The sequence below is a fragment of the Anolis sagrei genome, chromosome 4 (assembly GCF_037176765.1).
Source record: "Anolis sagrei isolate rAnoSag1 chromosome 4, rAnoSag1.mat, whole genome shotgun sequence".
Classification (NCBI taxonomy): Eukaryota; Metazoa; Chordata; class Lepidosauria; order Squamata; family Dactyloidae; genus Anolis; species Anolis sagrei.
This window is the reverse complement of record NC_090024.1, coordinates 105,114,962-105,136,042: the sequence shown is the minus strand read 5'-3', so window position 1 is coordinate 105,136,042 and position 21,081 is coordinate 105,114,962. Positions and strand designations below refer to the sequence as shown.

At 40.6% G+C, this 21,081-nt stretch overlaps 2 protein-coding genes across 2 annotated transcripts in view; one reads left to right on the top strand and one right to left on the bottom strand.

Moving 5' to 3' along the window:
* The first annotated feature begins 520 nt into the window (after positions 1–520).
* Positions 521–9,209, top strand: ABITRAM (actin binding transcription modulator). Its single transcript, XM_060774634.2, has 6 exons — positions 521–693; positions 4,350–4,401; positions 5,870–5,999; positions 8,415–8,491; positions 8,566–8,635; positions 8,715–9,209. The coding sequence occupies exons 1-6, from the start codon at positions 591–593 to the stop codon at positions 8,862–8,864; spliced, it is 582 nt and encodes a 193-aa protein (XP_060630617.2). The 5' UTR covers positions 521–590; the 3' UTR covers positions 8,865–9,209.
* A 2,066-nt stretch (positions 9,210–11,275) lies between these two features.
* The window catches only part of CTNNAL1 (catenin alpha like 1), a 61,038-nt gene continuing 51,232 nt past the window's right edge, over positions 11,276–21,081 (bottom strand). The window contains exons 12-19 of the mRNA XM_060774635.2: positions 18,768–18,805; positions 16,888–16,938; positions 16,644–16,798; positions 15,545–15,593; positions 14,890–14,946; positions 13,100–13,219; positions 12,119–12,202; positions 11,276–12,036 (exon numbers count right to left, since the gene is read on the bottom strand). Of these exons, the coding sequence (XP_060630618.2) occupies positions 11,869–12,036; positions 12,119–12,202; positions 13,100–13,219; positions 14,890–14,946; positions 15,545–15,593; positions 16,644–16,798; positions 16,888–16,938; positions 18,768–18,805 (722 nt within the window). The 3' untranslated portion in view covers positions 11,276–11,868. The remainder of the gene's footprint in view (positions 12,037–12,118; positions 12,203–13,099; positions 13,220–14,889; positions 14,947–15,544; positions 15,594–16,643; positions 16,799–16,887; positions 16,939–18,767; positions 18,806–21,081) is intronic.

Genomic DNA, 21,081 nt, shown 5'->3' with positions numbered 1-21,081 from the left:
GAAGCAAAGAGAAGGAAGGAAAGAGGTAGATAAGGAAGAAAGGAGAGAAAAAGGGAGAGAGAAAAGGGGGTGAAGGAAGGAAAGTTAGAGAAGGAAGGAGAGAAGGAAAGAAAAAAGGGAAAGAAGGAAGGAAAGAGGGAGCGAATTAAGGAAGAAGATGTAGAGAAAGAGGGAGGGAAGGAAATAGAGAAGGAAGAAAAGAGACAGCAGAAGAGAAAGGAAAGGGGGGAAGGGAGGAAAGAGATAGAAAAAGAAGGAAGGAGAGAAGGAAAGACTGAAAGGAAAGAGAGAGTGAAGGAAGGAGGGAAAGAAGGAGAGAAAGAGGGAAGGTTGGCCACAGCAACGCGTGGCGGGTATCAACTAATGTTATTATGCCTCACTCCCAGAGAGAGGTGGCATGTACCATACATACATACATAGTCATACCCTTGAGCCCGGAAGTTCCTGCTCAAGGAAAGAGGAAGGTGCTTTCTTCTCTTTCCTGTACTTTGCTGCTTGGGATTCTCTTCCGGGTCGTCGTTGGCTTAGCGGAAGGAGAGGGCCCCCGCCGGCGGCTCGCGGGGCAGGCGGGAAGGAAGTTAGCTGGGCGCATGCGCGCACTGCACGGGGGAGGGGGAGACTTTGACGCGCCGGCTGCCATGGCAACGGTGCCCGGGGTGACGGAGCGCTACTTCACCCGATGGTACAAGCCAGGTAAAGGGAGAAGCAGCCCTGGAGTGAAGGAGAACTGGAACAGAGGGAGGAGGCGGCTCAGGGCATGATCTTCTTTTCAAAAAGGCTTTCTCAAAGCATTGCAGGTTGAGCATCCCTTCTCTGGGATCCCAAAACACACCCAAAGCGCCCACCTGGGTGGCGAGAAGGCAGATATGAAACAGCAGTGCGTTTTGCATTTAGACTTGGGTCTTACCTCCATCAGTAATGGCCTGTGATCATGTTTGGCAGGCTAATAAAGGGCCCTTCCACACTGCTCTTTATCCCAGGATCTGACCCCAGATTATCTGCTTTAAAAAGGAATACATGAGCCCCCACTGCCAGATAACCTGGGATAAACAGATAATCTGGGATCAGATCCTGGGATAAAGAGCAGTGTGGAAGGGCCTTTTATTAGCCCTTGGTTTTTTGTTGTTCATTCGTTCAGTTGTCTCCGACTCTTCGTGACCTCATGGACCAGTCCACGCCAGAGCTCCCTGTCGGCCGTCACCACCCCCAGCTCCTTCAAGGTCAGTCCAGTCACTTCAAGGATGCCATCCATCCATCTTGCTCTTGGTCGGCCCCTCTTCCTTTTGCCTTCCACTTTCCCCAGCATAATTGTCTTCTCTAGGCTTTGCTGTCTCCTCATGATGTGGCCAAAGTACTTCAACTTTGTCTCTAGTATCCTTCCCTCCAGTGAGCAGCCGGGCTTTATTTCCTGGAGGATGGACTGGTTGGATCTTCTCACAGTCCACGGCACTCTCAGAACTTTCCTCCAACACCACAGTTCAAAAGCATCTATCTTCCTTCGCTCAGCCTTCCCTAAGGTCCAGCTCTCACATCCGTAGGTTACTACAGGGAATACCATGGCTTTGACTAGGAGGATCTTTGTTGCCAGTCTGATGTCTCTGCTCTTTACTATTTTATCGAGACTGGACATTGCTCTCCTCCCAAAGAGTAAGCGCCTCCTGATTTCCTGGCCACAGTCTGCATCTGCAGTAATCTTTGCACCTAGAAATACAAAGTCTGTCACGGCCTCCACATTTTCTCCCTCTATTTTCCAGTTGTCAATCATTCTTGTTGCCATAATCTTGGTTTTTTTACGTTTAGCTGCAACCCGGCTTTTGCGCGTTCTTCTTTCACCTTGATTAGAAGGCTCCTCAGCTCCTCCTCGCTTTCGGCCATCAGAGTGGTGTCATCTGCATAAGCCGCATCGAGTCCTTCGGGAGATGCTAGCGGGGTACAAATAAAGTTAATAATAATAATAATAATAATAATAATAATAATAATATCTGAGGTTGTTAATGTTTCTCCCAGCAATTTTACCCCAGCCTTGCATTTGTCAAGCCCCGCACATCGCATGATGTGTTCTGCATACAAGTTAAAAAGGTTGGGTGAGAGTATGCAGCCTTGCCGTACGCCTTTCCCAATCTTGAACCAGTCTGTTGTTCCATGGTCAGTTCTTACTGTTGCTACTTGGTCCTTGTACAGATTCCTCAGGAGAGAGACACGGTGGCTTGGTATGCTCATCTCACCAAGAACTTGCCACAATTTATTATGATCCACACAGGGACCGAGGGCAAGGGGCCGACCAAGGGCAAGATGGATGCATGGTACTGGATTGACCTTGAAGGAGCTGGGGGTGGTGACGGTCGGCAGGGAGCTCTGGCGTGGGCTGGTCCATGAGGTCACGAAGAGTCGGAGACGACTGAACGAATGAACAACAACATCTATGGCTGGATGGCTCTTTGTGAAAAGGGCTTTGATTATTTTGGACTGGATGGCCTTAAGGCAGCACTTCTCAACCTGGAGGTCAGGACCCCTGAGGGGGTCACAAAGTGGTGTCAAAAGGGTCACAAAAGAAAATCAGAAAACACAGTATTCTCAGTATTGTCGAAGGCTTTCATGGCCAAAATCACTGGGTTGTTGTAGGTTTTTTCGGGCTATATAGCTATGTTCTAGAGGCTATCCTCACTACCTCTGAGGATGCTTGCCATAGATGCAGGTGAAACGTCAGGAGAGAATGCCTCTAGAACATGGCCATATAGCCCGAAAAAACCTACAACAACCCACAGTATTTTCTGTTGGTCATGGGGGTTCTGTGTGGGAAGTTTAGCCCAATTCAATCATTGGTGGGGTTCAGAATGCTCTTTGATTGTACTGGGAACTATAATTCCCAGCAAATACAACTCCCAAACGGCAAAGTGTATTTCCCCCAAACTCCATCTGTGTCCATATTTGGGCATATGGAGTATTCATGCCAAGTTTGGTCTAGATCCTTCATTTTTGACTCCACAGTACTCTCTGGATATAGATGAACTACAACTCCCAAACTCAAGGTCAATGCCCACCAAACCCTTCTAGTGTTTCCTGTAGGTCATGGGAGCTCTGTGTGCCAAGTTTGGTTCAATTTCATCATTGATGGAGTTCAAAATGCTCTTTGATTGTTAACTATAAATCCCAGCAACTACAGCTCCTAAGTGACAAAATCATTTCTTAAAGTGATGGTCACTCCTTGGGTTAGTAGGTGTCTTGTGGCCAAATTTGATGGCAATTCGTCCAGCAGATTTTGCTACCATTTTCCTTCTTTTTTTCTCCTCCTTATACCACTTCGCCCCCATCCACACCGCCCCTATATCCCAGGATCTGACCCCAGATTATCTTTATATCCCAGATTATCTGGCAGAGAAGACTCATATAATCTAGTTTTCTAGATCCATTTCAATCTGGTTTCAGGCTGTGGTTGCCTTGGTGGATGATGCGGAGAGCTGGACAGGGGGAGTCATGACCTGTGGACTGTGGGGTTCTGCAGGGCTCATCCTTATCCCCAATGTCATTTAATATCTACATGAAACCGCTGGGAGAGATCATCTGGAGTTTCAGAGTTCGGTATCATCTGTATCTGGATGATGCTCAACTCTACTACTCCTTTCTATTGGATGCCAAGGAACCCATCCAGCACCTGAACCATTGCCTGAGGTCAGTAATGGACTGAATGAGGATAAACAATTTGAAGCTTAATCCAGATAAAATGGAAGTATTCCTGGTCTCATGTAAGATCGATCTGGGAATAGGGTTACAACTTGAACTGGAAAGGGTTACTCACTCCCTGAAATCTGAGATCAGATCATGGGTTATAGGGCAGTGTAGAGGGGGCCTTTTGTGTATATATATGTGTGACTATCTGTCTCAGCTCAGGATAACCATCTTTTTAGCTCCTCTCATAATTTTACTGCAATTAATTACCAAGGTGCCACTAAGGGCTGACTCTTCTTAGCTTCAAAATCAGATGAGATCTAGTGAATTTATAGAGTATTCAAGTCTCTAAGGCACTATTCAGTGCAGTATCTTAAGTGTTTTTCCTATGCATATGATTACATCAGAAATACTGGAACCAGTTTGAGTCCTGGATGGACCTAACACAAATCACAGGGCACTGGTGAGCATTAAGTGCATGCTCATGCGCCTTTGTGGGAGTTTGTCTGGCTACCACAGTTTGACACTAGCTTCAAACCGCCTTAAATGGTCCATGTAGATGGGGCCTAAGACTAATTCATAGCTTCAAGCAGGGGAAGCTTCACATAATTCCACTCAGCCTGCACTCTGCAAATTTTGCTCTAGAGAGTGCCAAGTAATGGGTATCCTTTTTTTTTCTTTAGATATAAAAGGCAATCTGCGTGAAGATCATTGTGTATTACAGCATTCAAACAGGTAAGCTCTTCAGAGTCCCATTATCTGTTTGTTTACTCCTGTGTTCAATAGGATTTAATACCAAATAAGTAATCATAAGATTCAAGGCATATTTTTTTTGTTTTTCTTTGCATAGTATGAAAACTAATACAGAGAAACATGGGGAGAATTGATTTGTTTATTACAGTCACAGACCAGAAGTTAAAATGTTAAAACATTAAAACCAGAGGGTTTTTAAACATTAAAACCAGAAGCTTAAAGAACAAGATGTGCAAGAGAAACATGTAGTAGGACTCTAGACTAAATCCATCTCTCCATTTTTTATACTTTTGGCTTTTTCAGACTTATGGTAGAGTCTGTTACTATTAAGAGGTGATCTAGTGGACTAGTGAAAAAACAGGCCATTAAATGGAAGTGTAAAAGGTTTGGAGAGTAATGGCTATTAGATATGTTCACTGGAAACTTGTTGATGATATAAACCTATGTATATACTTTTACAGTTGCTGTGAAAACAGGAGTTTCTTTCATCTTGTCTGCAATGACAGGCACATACACCTTTATGATAGCTGCCGATGCCCCCATTTACATATGTTTATTGGCTGAAGCAGCTCTGCAAAGAAGGCAGCAGTCTTCCAGACCTCTCTGCCTGGCTCTCCAGTGGCTACATGGGAGGGAAACGATTTGCATCACTAGCTGCCATATCGGTTCCATGTGTGGAGGGAAGGAAGTGGATGTAGAGTATGATATTTCATCAAGTTGATGCAAAATCTTGCCCTTTAACAGAGATAGATTACCTTCTGGAGGCTGTTTTTCTTCTACCATTTTTCTTCTGGCCATAGCAGTTCCCGTTCAGAAAACATATAACTAATACTAGTTTGGCAGACTGGGAAAAACCATGGATTTTTGCTAAAATGTGAGCTGGGGCATGATTTTTAGGAGGATTTTTTCCTTTGAAGGTTCAGTTTTGTTCAGAAGGCGGGAGGAAATCTCTCCCTTTCCTGAAATTTTGACAAATACCTCAAAAACATTGCAGAATGTTGGATTACTTTAGTCTTTGGTGCCAATCCAACAAGGTGGAATGTTCTTGTTTAACTCTGATCAAGAGAAGTTTTGTTTTGAACAGGATGTCTTATTCGCAGCAGGATGGAGGTCACTGCCTCTTGAAGTAAAATCATTGTTCTGAACAGAAATATTTTCTTTCACCTGGGTTTTTATTCTAGAAACTGCATTTAAATCATTTTATATTGAAAAACCTTGTAACTTTTTTACTATGTCAGCTAGTGCCTTCTTTTATATGGCGGTTTTATTTCTCTGGCTGAAATTGTGAGAACATCAGGGTTTCTCACACTAAACAATCTGTGGAGCGTGAGTCGAGGAACAACTACTATAATATCATGTTGCATTCATCAGTTTCCCTAGTCGTGTCAGACTGTTGCTTCATGCAGAGAAAGAACTAAAAAGATGATTGTTCTAATGTCTTCTCTTGTAGAATCTGTGTCATCACTATAGCTGATGACCATCCTGTTCTTCAAAAGGGAAAACAAATCAAGAGTATTAGTTACCAGATAAGTGCCAATTGCAGCCGACTACAAAATAAGGTCTCTGGGAAATCCAAACGGGTATGGACCATTTTTGACTCGATTCTGCAGTGTAAGCAACGCTGTTTAGGAAGTTTTGTTTGCTTTAAAAAACATTATGATAGCTCCGAGCAAAGTGATTTTATCATTAAGATTAGTTACATACCCCAAGGTTCTCTTTTCTTTAAGGGACTGTATTCTTTAAGGCAGCATATTCCATTGCAGAACAGCTTTCAGGACCTTCTTCCTAATGTTAGATGGGATCTTTTTTTCCTGTATTGAAATGGCAGGATAAAAGATTCCACCTAAACATTCAGAAGAATGTCCTGACTGTGGCTGGATCTGCACTTACCTATATCCCAGGATCTTATCCCAGGTATCGGCTTTGAACTGGATATTTATTTATTTATCGAGTCATCAGCAACCAGTCAATTATATTACATTTCTAACAGAACAAAGCAAACAAACAAACAGACAAAATACAAAATACAGAATACAAAATTTGTGAGTTTGGTAGTTGATTAAATGTCCTTTGACCAGTATCTGGCCACTTGGAGTGCTTCTGGTGTTGCTGCAAGAAGGTCCTCCATTGTGCATGTGGCAGGGCTCAGGTTGCATTGCAGCAGGTGGTCAGTGGTTTGCTCCTCTCCGCACTCGCATGTCGAGGATTCCACTTTGTAGCCCCATTTCTGAAGGTTGGGTCTGCATCTCGTGGTGCCAGAGCGCAGTCTGTTCAGCGCCTTCCAAGTCGCCCAGTCCTCTGTGTGCCCCAGAGGGAGTCTCTCATTTGGTATCAGCCATTGGTTGAGGTTCTGGGTTTTAGCCTGCCACTTTTGGACTCTCGCTTGCTGAGGTGTTCCAGCGAGTGTCTCTGTAGATCTTAGAAAACTATGTCTAGATTTAAGTCGTTGACGTGCTGGCTGATACCCAAACAGGGGATGAGCTGGAGATGTCTCTGCCTTGGTCCTTTCACTATTGGCTGCTACTTCCCAGAGGATGTCAGGTGGCGCAATACCGGCTAAGCAGTGTAATTTCTCCAGTGGTGTAGGGCGCAGACACCCCATGATAATGCGGCATGTCTCATTAAGAGCCACATCCACTGTTTTAGCATGGTGAGATGTGTTCCACACTGGGCATGCATACTCAGCAGCAGAGTAGCACAGCGCAAGGGCAGATGTCTTCACTGTATCTGGTTGTGATCCCCAGGTTGTGCCAGTCAGCTTTCGTATGATAATGTTTCTATCACCCACTTTTTGCTTGATGTTCAGGCAGTGCTTCTTGTAGGTAAGAGCACGGTCCAGAGTAACTCCCAGGTATTTGGGTGCGCTGCAATGCTCCAGTGGGGTTCCTTCCCAGGTGATCTTCAGAGCTCGGGAACTGGATTATATGAGTTTACACAGCCAGATAATATGGTACATGGAGATAATCTGGGATAAGCAGGAAATCTAGGACCAGATCCTGAGATATAGAGCAGTGTAGATCCAGCCTATAAGAGCTGGTCAGCAGTGGAACATGTTGCCTCTGAGCATGGTGGAGTCCCCTTCTCTGAACATTTTAAAGTAGAGGCTAGATGGCCATCTCTCAGTAATGCTTTGATTGTGTGTTCCTGCATGTCAAAGGGGTAGAACTAGAGGCCCTTGCAGTCTCTTCCAAGTAGGAATCTATGACTATCAGAAGGAAGGGAATCCACTGTGTAATGTGAGGCCATGCACACATGCGCCTTGCTGGCAAATAACACTTATTATGACCTATTGCTGGGAAGTAGGGATGTCTGCGGGGAGATAGGGGAACCATCTCTGAATTCCTGTTGGGGAAAAGGAAACTAGAAGGAAGATTAAGATCAGGGTGCAAGAGAAATGGCCGGTTTACTAAATAAAGGGACATTTCTCTTTTTGTATGCATGCCTCACCAACTTCATTTTGGTATTCATGCTTCTCTCTCCACTGCTCTGAATCATGATGACAGCTTAGGGAGGAGAGGTGATACTATTCAGAACAAGAACAAACAGACAAGCTGTTGAGGGCTAAACTCTGATTCAAACATACTGAAATGTGTGGGACTTAGTCTTAACAAATCAAATACTGGTTGTCTTTATTTGGGCATGGCAGAGCATTTCCATAAACCAAGGAAACAAAACAAACAAAAATAAACCCACCACCTACTTCTTCCCATATATATGCAATATTAACTAGTGAGATATAGTATGCCAAGAGACAGTAGAATACATAAGGTCAGCCTATTGTGTTTCATGAACAAGCAAGGGAAAACCTGATAATCTGTAATATATAATGTAAATTATTTTTATATATTTTTGTCCTGGTCAGATCTAGATACTTAGATATATGCAGAATAGCTTGTTCAGTTTTAAAGCATACTCACTGATGTCACAAATTGGCCAGTTGTTTGCTGTATGTCCTTTTCTCGCAATCCTAATTTCTGCATGCTCTGTTTCTGCAGGGAGCTCAGTTTCTAACAGAGCTTGCCCCTCTATGTCGAATATCCTGCACAGATGGAGATGAATACACCATATACAGGTATTGTTTCAAGGCCTTTTTGATAGTTGTCTTGCTTTTATTGATCAGATTACTAAACTGGACATTTTTTGCAGCTGTATACGAGGGAAATTGATAGAAGTAAATGAAAACATTTTGGAAAACCCATCTCTCCTCCAAGAAAAGGTGAGGATTTTCATATGAATTATCAGCCACTTCTGCACCTTCCCTGTGCTTTTTGTCTCACTTCTGTTTTTCCCCTTAGCCCTCCACAGAAGGATACATTGCAGTTGTGTTACCAAAGTTTGAAGAAAGCAAAACAATAACTGAGGGACTCTTGACTCGGAAAGAATATGAAGAAGTGTTGGCAAAACGTTTAATCCCACTTCATGATACAGTACAGAGTGAGAACTAAATACATTTCATAGCAGAAATATGAATTGTATAATATAGGTTCCAGTATATCCCACAATAAAGTGACTTCATGGACTTTCATACCTAAAGAGGAAGGAGTCAGGAATTGGGCAAAAATACTGTAAAACCAGAACAGCATGATGGGAAAGTTTAAAAAAAATCCAGCCAGATGAGACCCAATAAAGCCAGGCTTTAAGTATATAAAGCATCAAGTATTTGATTATATCACTTTCAGTGGTATGAACAAAACCTGATTGTGTTATAACAGTACTATTGCATTTAAAGGAGCACTGCCAAAATACTTTTCTAGTCCTCATTATCAATAAAAGTTTTTGTTTATTTAAATTGCATAATTTGTCATGTGTTTTTGAAAATGATTCCTAAGTTTGATAACTTTTAACCAAACCTGGTACTATTTTCTTGTTGGGGATTTTAGCATTGAAGCATGCACCTGAATGAAGTACTATGCTTGGCAGCCAAGGCTAAAGCTAAAATCTTAACCAGCAAATTCAGCAGTCCCCTTTTCAGATGTGTGCCTGGTCCTCAGGACATTTCTTCACACTCCCTATCTTTTGGCACATGCCACAGAGGAAAGTGGAGATACAATTGGGGTGACTGAAGAAATGATAAATGCTCCCCCACCATTTACTTTCTGCCATACAGCTCCATTTTGCATCTCAAAAGTTGAACAGAACTGGGGACCCTTTTGCCACTTGTTGTTTGGCTTCTATTCTAGTGCAGAGAAAGGAGGAATGACCAATATTAAAATATGTGTAATGAATGGATTGAATATCTGGGGTTTAGCTAAGACCTAGCAAGACCAAAGTCACCATCCCGAAAATGGAAAGTTGAGAATTGCATTATAGGAGAGCAAAGGAGGTGAGGAATTACAAAGAAAAATGCTATTGAGAGAAAAAAAAACCAATGAACCAAACTGAGAACCTTGGGGTGCAAGATGATATGTTTCTATAGTCAAAAGACGACAACTTTGTAAATTAAGGAACTTGAAACACAACCCGTTAGTCCCCTGATTGATGAAGCTCCACCTGGTCAAGGAGAACGAACAATGACCATCAAAACAATCAAACAATGGATGACAAAATTTCTACGTAAGGAAAACTCTCTTCCTTATCAAGTGTGTGTCAGACCTTCAAGGATATGTAGCATCTGTCTACCCTCCTGTTTCCCCCCCAGCAGCAGGCCTGAATGGAGGAGGGATGGTAAGTATGCATGCTGAATATATGGATTGTGAGTGAATGTTTGAGGGAAAGAGCTTTTTTTGTGTGTGTGTCAGGAGCGACTTGAGAAACTGCAAGTTGCTTCTGGTGTGAGAAAATTGGCCATCTGCAAGGACAATGCCCAGGGGATGCCCGGATGATTTTGATGTTTTTATCATCCTTGTGGGAGGCTTCTCTCATGTCCCTGCATGAGGAGCTGGAGCTGATAGAGGGAGCTCATCCGCTTCTCCCCGAATTTGAACCTGCGTCCTGTCGATCTTCAGTCCTGCCGGCACAGGGGTTTAACCCACTGCGCCACCGGGGGCTCCAGTGAAAGAGCTAGAGCAATAACAATAAAAATTGATAGTAATGGGGCTAGCATGGGAATGGGTAAACAAATTAGGTAAAGGGGGTCGAGAAGGAGGAGTTTTTGCCTGATGATATTAGCAATGCTTTTCACACTTAAATCTCAGAAGTAACTTTTTCTCCATCCTGTACTGATCTGGATAATAAAAGAATCTAGTTCCAAGCTTTCTTGTGAGTGGATTTCATCCTAGGGACCTGCAGCCCAGGACATAAAGGGAATATGATGTTGTCTCTCTGTCTGTGTAACCAATGCAGCTATTCTAAAATCACTACTGGTGTTAGTATGCCTACTTGTTTCCCTGAAAGTGCCTGCTGCACTCTGTCCCACTGAAAATGGGACATTTTTTTAAGGTCCAAAAATTGTAACAGTATGAGCAGTGAAACTTCAGGCTGATGCATTTAATGATATATCAGTTAAAACAATAAATATACATACACCTCAAAAGAAGCTTGGAGAAGAATATTTAATCTCTACCAAAAATGTAAGAAAACGTAATGCCCTCTTTGTAGCGATAGACGTTAATAGCTACAACTTTCTTCCAAATGAAACTTTGTTCTACCACACTCTAAAAGTGAAGGCTTAAGCATTGCATTTAAGACCACTGTCTGTAACCCAGTTCTTTCACTAAATAGCTTAGCAGTTATTTCTGATAGTTGCTTAGGTCCACACTATTAACATTTCTAATATGAAGTTGTGTGTAATGGAAAAAGAAATATAGCTAATGAAGACTCCTAAGTGTAGTTTGTTTCTATTATCACTAACAATCACCTTTATTTTTAGCTTTCCATTGGTAAGCATATTTTATAAAAAAATGAGGTTTCTGAAGGCTTTCATTATTAAAGCTTTATTGCAACTAAACGGCACTTCTACAAGAAGGGACAACAGCGTGGGTGCCTTTGGACCCATCTAGCCCTTTAAGAGACACTGCATTTCTCACATCCCACTCACTTCTGTTGCTCAACAAGTTGTTAAAGTGGTATATGTGGCGAGAGAACCTAGTGGTAGGAGATAGCCCATTACTCTCCTTGTTCAAAGCAGCCCTCTGCTATTAATAGACCAGGATCCTAGGCTCACACAAGTTAATTAAAAACAGTAGCCTGTCATGTGACATATCCAGTTCATATTTATAACATCCATAGCAGCATCCTTGGGATCTGAAGAGTAACACATTCATGGGCATACATGATTACAAAAATAGCAGTATTAACAGTGGACAAAAAGCTATTTACTTTACAAAAGTATTCAGCCATTAAAGTTGACTGTTGCTTCTGTTAATGGCTAAGGACTGTGACATCTATTAGATGTGAAAAGGTTACAACAGCTTTTTCTAACCTGGTTTCACCTTTCTCAAAAGAAAGCAATTAGGATGGGCTCTGTGTCCAACTCCCATTAGGAAATTTTTTCATTCCCCTAAAGCACCTTTAGAAGGGTTTGTTGTCCCAAACTGTAAGGTTTGCTACATGTTGTTCCAGGGACCTGATGCCAAAAAGGTCAGTTCTGGCTGGGCCACTGGCTTCTTTTGCAGCTGTGTGAAGGCCATTTTCTCTCCAAGGACGATGTGCTCTGAAATAGCCATTTCCTGCCTTGTGCTGGGAAAAAAAAACATTTCATTTTTCAAGAAAAGAGGCACTTCAGGTTTATTTTGACACATTTACATGCTTATCAACTCACCTTTCTATGCAACTTGCAGCTGAGTGGAAGAACCTGAGCCAGGATATCCAGAATACACTTTACATTATGAATACAGGTGTCTACCTAAATACAGAAGATAACTTTGTCATATAAGTTTATGAAACATTTTCTGTAAAAAGTACATTTGCTGTTAAGCACATCTAGTAGTAGTCGTTCACACTCTACTGCATGTTTTCCCTTTAGGATTTTCCCCTCCTGAACTGGGAGTACTTTTTCATGCTGAAATAAACAAGAACTGCACAAAGCTAAACAGTGTACTTGCTCATTTAAACTGGCTTTCTGCAGAACTTTAAGTTCAGTTGTGTCTTAAAAATGTTGACTCAAGTCTAACCTGTCTGGTTTTCAATTAAATATAATTTCAACACTTCACTGGTGAAAAGATAAATTAGTGAGAATTCTTGAAATGGAAACTGTGTCCTTCTTTCTCTATACCCAAGAGCCTATTATTCATGACTGTTGGGAAAAGAAAACAGCATTTGCTATTTTCAGAATGCTGTGAAACAAGCATTAATGTGAACTTGCTGGAATGGCTTTAACGGGCTAACTTAAAGTATGAGGATATTCCACCAATTGGTGCATCCAACATGGTGACAAGCCACTGAGGGGAAGCGCAGAATTGTGATTGATTTCTAAAACGGCTTTTCAAATGTGTTTCCAGGCAGCTAGTTATAGATTAACTGGTACAGTATTCCAGCCTTTGCTTTGACATTATAGTTACAAGAAGGTTCCATCCAAGTTGCCCTTGGGCTGAGAATTGCGGTATATAAGAGCAGCAAATAAATAAATAAATAAGTTGAAAATGGCTTCATTGAAGAACTTGAAAAGCACACTTGTTGTTTGCACAATTTATTCAGGATTTAACATACACAATCAAACACTGGGTTTTGTAATAGAACAAAAATAAAACTGCACACAAAAATCTGAAGCCAGACTTTGTTTAAGAGATACTAAACAACTTACCTTTGTAAAAGTTGCAGTCTTACCCTGGACAGGGGTTTTAGCTGTTACCTGAAGCTGTTGATATGCAGGGACCATCTTGTCAATTTCTTGCAGAAGCAATGGTTTGTCATCATCTTCTAGCTGAAAGAGATGTTGGACAGCTATGAATATGTTAATTGGTTTTAAGAGTTTTATCTGTTTAATTTTAATATTGTTTATATTTAAATCAATTTTAATGTTTGTATATTTTTATATTAAGATTGTATTGTATTGGTTTTATTGTGAGATGCTTTGAGTCTCTCTTTTAAGAGAGAAAAAGCAGGATATAAATCATAATGGTTTGGGTCCAAGCTGCCTGTAGGATTGCCTTCTCCAGCAAGATCTGTCCTTTAAGGCACTGAGGTCCTCTGGGGGAAGCTTCCTCCAACCAGCCCGAACCTGACCGGTGACTGTCACCCAGAGGATATTTTCATCAGCTGCTCCAAGACTTTGGAACAACCTGCTAGCTGAGCTGTCAAAATTGAAGACCCAATTGAAGACCCATCTCTTCTGGCAGGCCTACCCAGTCAACTTTCAATCATGAGTTTTGATTTACATTCTATTGTTGCTATATGTTAATTTGGTAAATGCATTTGGTGTATTTTTTTTTATATTGGTGTGTTTTTATCTATGTACTAGCTGTACCTGGCCAAGCGTTGCTGTGGGCAATTGTGGAGAAATGGGAAATAAAGGAGAGAGGAAGAGCTGGTTTCTAAGCTATCAATACACAACTGAAGTAGCAAAGTGTCAACCTAATACAGGTCCATTTCAGTCTCCTTGAGGCAAAAGGGTTATATGGGTGTGTGGAAGGGCCCTGGGTTACTGAAGTCCACACTGCCATATAACCCAGTTCAAAGATATTATCTAGGTATTGTTATTATTACAGATGTATAGATATTATTATAGACATAAATATTATTAAAGGCATGTAGGTATTATTATTATAGATGTTTATTTATTTCGTATCAAAAGCATTGCATAAACTAGTATAAAAGTGATTAAAAATAGAAGGAGCACAGGGCTAAATATCTTTGGAACAAAAACAGCCAAGACCCAAGAGAGAAAGGAAATAAAAGGAAAGGAAAGGAAAAGAAGGAAAGGTAGGGCATAGATCTGGAGGAGAGTGTTCTCTCTCTCTCCCTCAATCCCTCCCTCCCTCCCGCTCTCTGAATCCTTTGGGAAGAGAGACGCAGGGGTAGCAAGAGGGATATACCAGCCACCTTTCCCTCTCGCTCTCAAGCTACCTCTCTCAGCTGTTGGGTATTTTTCCCTCCTGCAGGAGGGAGGGGTGGGGAAGGTGTTCTTTTAACGCATGCTCTATATAGTCATTTAGGCTTGTGGGGGTTTAAGTTCTTTCCAGTTAATTTTTTTGTTTATTTTTGAGTGAAGGACATAGATTGCTTTAGTTGTTGTCTTGTGTTCAAATTTGGTGTCAATTTGTCCAGTGGTGTCTGAGTTATGTTAATCCCACAAACATTACATTTTTATTTATATAGATTTTATTGTATGTATTTTACACTAATATGTTTTGGCTTTGTGTACTCCATCTCAAGGCATCAGGAGAGGCACCCCATCTCAAGCCATCAGGAGAGTAGTACAATGTATTATAATTATTATTATTATCATCACCATCATCGGGTAGGCACACTATATCATCTGGAAGAAGATTGTAAGATGTGAGGAAAAATACAATGGCTATTTTAGCACAAAATGACAAAGACAAAGAGATCGCTAAGAAGCATGAGTTTCAATCTTTGGAAATTGTAAGGTACCTGATTAGAAAATGAAAGAAGAGTCGAGGCAAGCTTTAATCCTTCTGTTGCAAAGGCCTAAAACAGAAAAAGAGAGATAAATTGAGCCTTTCTTCCAAATAAAAACAAAAAAACTCTACCCCTTTCTCTTCCCTTCACTACATATGCTCGGCCTGCTGCCTGTGACTCAACTAGTCAAATACAGTTCAGAAAAGGATGGATTTGGCAGCATTCCTAATGTTTTTCCAGTCCCAGGAAGCCATTTAATGTTGAGCTCCCAAATATAGCTGATGAGTCGTGTTTGGCTTAATGGGCCACAAACTGGAAGCTCGTAACAAGCACATTTAGGTAACAGCTTTAAAATTTGTAATAATACTCTGCATATACTTGTGCATTACGAGACAACCAAATTTCTAGGGTAAGAAACTATTGGTCTTTCGATATTTTAGATTGCAGCTTTTATAATATTTCACCACTGGCCAAGCTGGATGGGATTTCTAGAAATTGACATGCAGAACATTGATATGGCCAAGGACTCCAACCCCTGCTCCGAACGACATTCACAAATAGTTTCTTGCAATAGTTTGTGGAAAATGCCGGATGGGGCCTCAGCAACATTTTCACTGCCCAAAGTACATTGCCCAAAACTAAAATTTCATTTTGGTTGCCTTGTTACCTCTGCTTGTTGAAATAAATCCTGGGTCGTCTTCAGCAACCCCTCCCCTCTAAAATGGATAAAAGAAAAGAAAATGCAATTTCATCAACAGCCTGAATATAATTTAACCTACAATTCCTATGGACCTAAGAAGACTAAAAGATTCAATCATTCAAGAATGATTCTACTGTTATCTCGATGGCTAGATTAGGAAAGACTGGGGATCAGTATCATAAGAAAACCACAGTAATTTTGTATCCACAACAGAGCAGCTGGTTTTGTAGGACTTGGTCTGGAATCATGTCCACACTTAAGCACAAGCCTATTTGTAATCAATGGCACTTATTTTTGAGGAAATATGCAGAAGATTGGATTAAGGAACCCGCAGTCTCACACACAAAAAAGCAAGCTCTTTGCAAATATAGCCATTTGCAGAGGGTTGAACAGATAATTTCAACCATGGAGGAAATGCAGAATGTCAGCAATAATATTTGCCTAGATTAGGTTCAGAATAGGGAAGAACAGACACTTGAAATAACTGCCAAACAATTCTCACATTTTTGGACTCTACCTACAGTATCTTATCAAATCATCTGAATGAAAAAAAAAATCAGGAATACAAGGTTCTCTAGCAATTATCTTTGAGTCTTTTAGAGCTGTTGTTCACCAGACCTATTTCCCAGAAGTCTCAGCCCCACTCAGAATCCATACTCCCAGTTGGGGATTGTGGGAATTGGGTTAGGAATATAGTAAATCAAACTCTTGAACTGTATGGAATCTGAAATATGCTTAACTGTGGCAACTTTGGAAACAACTGTGGCCTGCTTTATTTCACTGCATGCTAGAGCATTAGGGGACCTCAGTATTGATACTCCAAGAAAGCATTTGACTGGTTTCTTCAAAAGGCAAGCAATATGTATTTTTTCAATTTTCAATTCATTTTTTTTTGCATAATGTGTCATTTAGACTTTAAAATAACATTAAAAGGAAAAGAAAATTTAGATGTGGGTGGGGACATGGGGGAACACAGAAAAGAGAAAGATTCACAAGAATGACTATCTACCTTTTACATATTGTTTTTTCTTTAATAATCCTCCCTCTCTGCCCATTTTGTGATTACCTTGTAAATAAATACATGGAATAGGCCATGCTGGATAGGCCTTGAGCATGTCGTACGATCTCATTTTCTGGGTCTTCCCATTTCTCCATCTCGGAGTCAACACGAATTGCCAGCTTATGCAGTTCTAAGCCTACTTTCCCAAGTTTGTTTTGTTCCTGAGAATGACATAAGAGTTATTCTCTTTTCTTCATAGGCCAATAAATAGTGTAAATAAGTATCAGTAGATATATAACCAGCATCTTACCTCACTGTCAAGTCTGACTGGCTTTAAAGCTTTCAAATTTGAATTATGTTTCTGTTAAAAAATGAAAAAAAAGTTTACTGAATGGGATTTGATTCCAGTAGACTATTTATTTTAAATTTTAGAGTCTAAGAAAGCTACCATCAGAAATAAGATATTACTGACTAAACAGGTGTTAATGATATAATATAGTAGTATTTATTTATTTATCGTGTCAGGAGCAAACCAAAACAGTTGTATTGCATTAAAAAACAGACAGACAAACAAAACACAAAATTTGCAGACTTGGTATTCTATTAAATGTCCTTTGACCAGTAACTGGCCACTTGGAGTGCCTCTGGTGTTGCCGCAAGAAGGTCCTCCATTGTGCATGTGGCAGGACTCAGGGTGCATTGCAGTAGGAGGTCTGTGGTTTGTTCTTCTCCACACTCACATGTCGTGGATTCCACTTTGTAGCCCCATTTCTTAAGGTTGGAATATAGTAGTGAATTACTGTTTAAAGAAGGCAACTACTCTTTCCCATCAACATGTAGTTTCTTCCTATATGTTGTTTTAATGCTTTTAAAATTACCTCCCCACATTAAGAGCCAGCCTCTGGATTGAGCAAAGAAGGTTTCATTCAACTGCCATTCAGTAAGCAAGAAGGGTTGCATTTTCACCTCCCTCCTGTCAGCAAGTGAAATTTCAACAACAACTTGCAACATGGGTGCTGCTTATTATTGTGGCTTTGCAGAGGATAGAAACACCAATCCTTTGCTCTCCAGTTGGAAACTGAACAATTGACGATAAAGTTTCAGTGTAGACTATTAGGGAAAACTCCCCAAAATACAGCAGGGCATCCAAAATACAAACAGGATATTATAGTTTAGCATTCAACTCACAGCAAGAAGAGCGTGAAATGATGAGGCTGGAAAAGAATTTAAAGCTTTGGGGGCAAATGTGCAGAGTTCAATCTTTAAAAAGTATAAAATATTTATTTACAAAAATAATAACAAATAGATATATTCCAAATGTCATTCAGGAATCGGGGGGAAGGGATTCCCTCAGCCTATTCCTAAGTAACTAGCTGTTCCTCATTGAGAACTGTAGACTTGAGCCGTGTAGGGTTGAATTCCAACAGAGACACCTTTCCCCTCATAACCTTTTCAGGCTTTATTTTCCTAGGGGTAGATTTCACTCACTTCCTGTTGTCTCATCCCAGTTTGTAAATAGGAGTCATTTGTAAGTCGGATGTTTGTAACTCGGGGACTGCCTGTACTTCATAACCCCTCACAGGTGAGGTAGGAGAGTCTTCCAGAGGCATCCAGAAACTTATCAATGTTTGTGGCTGTGGCATCTAAGCTGCATTTAATAACATTTCATAATATTTCATAACGGCTTGTCCATCTTTCACAATCTGATTTAGCGAGTGAATATATAAATGCAAATGGGTTTCTCTGCGAAGCGCAGACACAGTGAAGTGTTTTTCTGTCACAGAAAACCGAACAATTTTTATTGATTAGCTAGTCGGCCTTCTCAAAAACAGACAATGCAAACACCACATACAACATACATTTAGTCCTCTTAAAATAAAATATAAATATACTGGTATTTGTCAGCTTGAAACCAATGTAGCTTAGCCGTGGATATATACATCGACTATCCTCATCTCCCCTACACTGTACCCCAATCTGATCTATGTACTGTGATCTCCTTTTAGCAGCTTTAAACAAATAAAGGGCAACTTTTGTTGTCAGAATGGGGTTGTAACTGGCCAACAAAAATGAGGTCTTGGCCACTGTATTCCAGCTTGTGAAAAAATATGGGTAAATGTGGTAATACATGGGAAAATGGCTAATTAATTTTTCTGCATATGAACATATAAGTAAAGATAAAGAACTTACCCCTGGCCTGGGTAGTGACAGGTATGTACGCTTCTCTCCTAAGAACAACACACCAAAAGTGGTCATTTAGATTTCATACATGCCCCCCAACTTGCTTTATGTCTTGAGGCAATGCAAGAAAATTTTCTCAGGTTTTTTTTTAAACCTACCTCTAATGAGTCCTCTTCATAGATCACATGGGACTGGCATTTTGCCTATTTGCTTTCTGTATAAAAGAGATTTTCTACTACTCCTTACATCTATCATAATTGAAAGCCATGGCAAGGAGAATGGGAGCCCCACCTCTCCAACACTAGAACTGTAATTCTAAAATCTTCCATATGAACCTAAGAGGTTTAAGATTGACAGAGGAGGACTTTCTCTTGATCCTACCACCATCGCAGGCCCATTTGGAGAGGTCATGGGAAAGAGCCTTTTCATGTTCATGGAGAGGCTTCTTATGGCAGTGTCTGCTTTATTTTAAATTTTTTATGTTTTTAAAATGAGGCTGATGCCTTGAAATAGATAGATAGACCCACTATCTTTCTAAACACTCAACTGGGGGAGAGGAGGGGTATTTCTACAGTTGAAAGAAAGCTGACATCATAACAACTAGGGCAACAGTTAAGAGGATGAGCTGTGAACCTAAACATTACTGGTTTAAAATCTTAATATCCAAACTTGCAAAAATAGCCTCTGTAAAACCAGAATGCTGAAAATCTTTACTCTTCATCTAAAATATGATCTACTATAAGAATGCCACAAGTAAAGTATATATTAAAGCATTTTAAGACTGCAGAAGAAAAGGGCAGATTTCAAATGACAGAGGCACCTTCTACACTGGCATATAAAATCCAGATTATCTGCTTTGAACTGGATTATATGGCAGCATAGAAGGGGCCACAGTAAAAAAGATACCGACACACTCTGAATACTTTAAAGGCTCGTTCTGCTGAAATCAGTGTCAGCATATACTACACTCATATTCTAATGGAGCCATAGGGAATTTTACTTGCTTACATTTCGCCTGATGATGCCATGATTATTGTGTCATAGGAACTGCCTTTCCTTTTTTATGAGCAGTCGGTGTCATGGCGGCCGGGCAAGGCGTCATGCCAAAGTTACTAAACAGAATTAAGATCTCAAACTGTGATTTGACCTTCAAAAAGAAATACACCAGTTTTTAAAGTCTATTTCCATATACTCACTGATAATATTTTGGGGGTTCAACGGCTTCAGAAAATAAAGACGCTGCCATATGTAATTATAGTTTGTCAATACAGACTGCATAACAAATCAGTGCTTAGCATGGGATTAAATTCCAGCTTAAGTCATGGCTTCTGATTGTGGCATCCTGGTTCACAGCAGGCCATAGCTTACCATTTCAAACATTATGCCAAGCCACAGTTCAGATATCTATGCCAGTGGTTCTCAATCTGTGGGTCCCCAGTTGGCCCCCAACTCCCAGAAAACCCAGCCAGTTGACCAGCTTTTAGGATTTCTGGAAGTAGAAGGACAAAGCATCTGGGGCCCAAAGGTTGCGAACCACTGATCTATGAAGTGTATATTCCAGGCTTCTCAAGGTCATATGGACATTATTTAAAGAATTCTGATAGCTTCTGGATAAGCTAAAGTTTATTGATATTCACTTAAGATGGCTTAAGGGGCAGATTCCTACAGGGGATTGGGCTAAGTGACCCTTGGGATCCTATCCAATACATGTTATTTAACAATTCACAGTTTCCCAAAAATGAACATTAATTCTGTGCAGGCACCTTAATGGATTAATTGAGCTAGCAAAGGAAGGATATTTGATTTCTATGCTATCTGTTGGAGAAGGAAGGTTGCTTCTTCCTGGATCAATAAGAAATGTAGCAAAGCGCACGTGGAGAAAGAAGAGATTTTCCTGTCCCTCTGTCTTCTATTATGTGGATTGGCAAAGAAGGTAGATGTTTCTGCTGGCCTGATAAAATATCAACAGCCTCCATTTCCATGCCATTTGTGGAGCAGTGGGCTCCCTTTGTACCATAGCCAGCATGGAAATGCATGTTCCCGCCAAGGAAGCAAAATAATAATAATAAAACCCGTGGATACTTTTTATGAAACTGATCTAACCTTCTGAATCATCAGCAAAATTACAGATTTGATAAATGAATCTCAAGATCACTTTAAAAACTGCATTTAAAGAGGTAAATGCATTGTGTTAAAGCCATGTTTAGTATATATAAATCCATAGTATATATGAGTTGTTTCACTTAGATACAAAGGATATGTTCACCAAAGAATCCTTGCATGCTTCCGTCTGGTTTCCAGGTGGTATTCCATTTGCAGGGAG

Coding starts and splice junctions, on each gene's coding strand:
- ABITRAM (XM_060774634.2), top strand. CDS start 591: ATGCGCGCACTGCACGGGGGAGGGGGAGACTTTGACGCGCCGGCTGCC. Junction 4,402..5,869: donor GTATTACAGCATTCAAACAG/GTAAGCTCTTCA, acceptor CTTCTCTTGTAG/AATCTGTGTCATCACTATAG. Junction 6,000..8,414: donor TCTCTGGGAAATCCAAACGG/GTATGGACCATT, acceptor CTGTTTCTGCAG/GGAGCTCAGTTTCTAACAGA.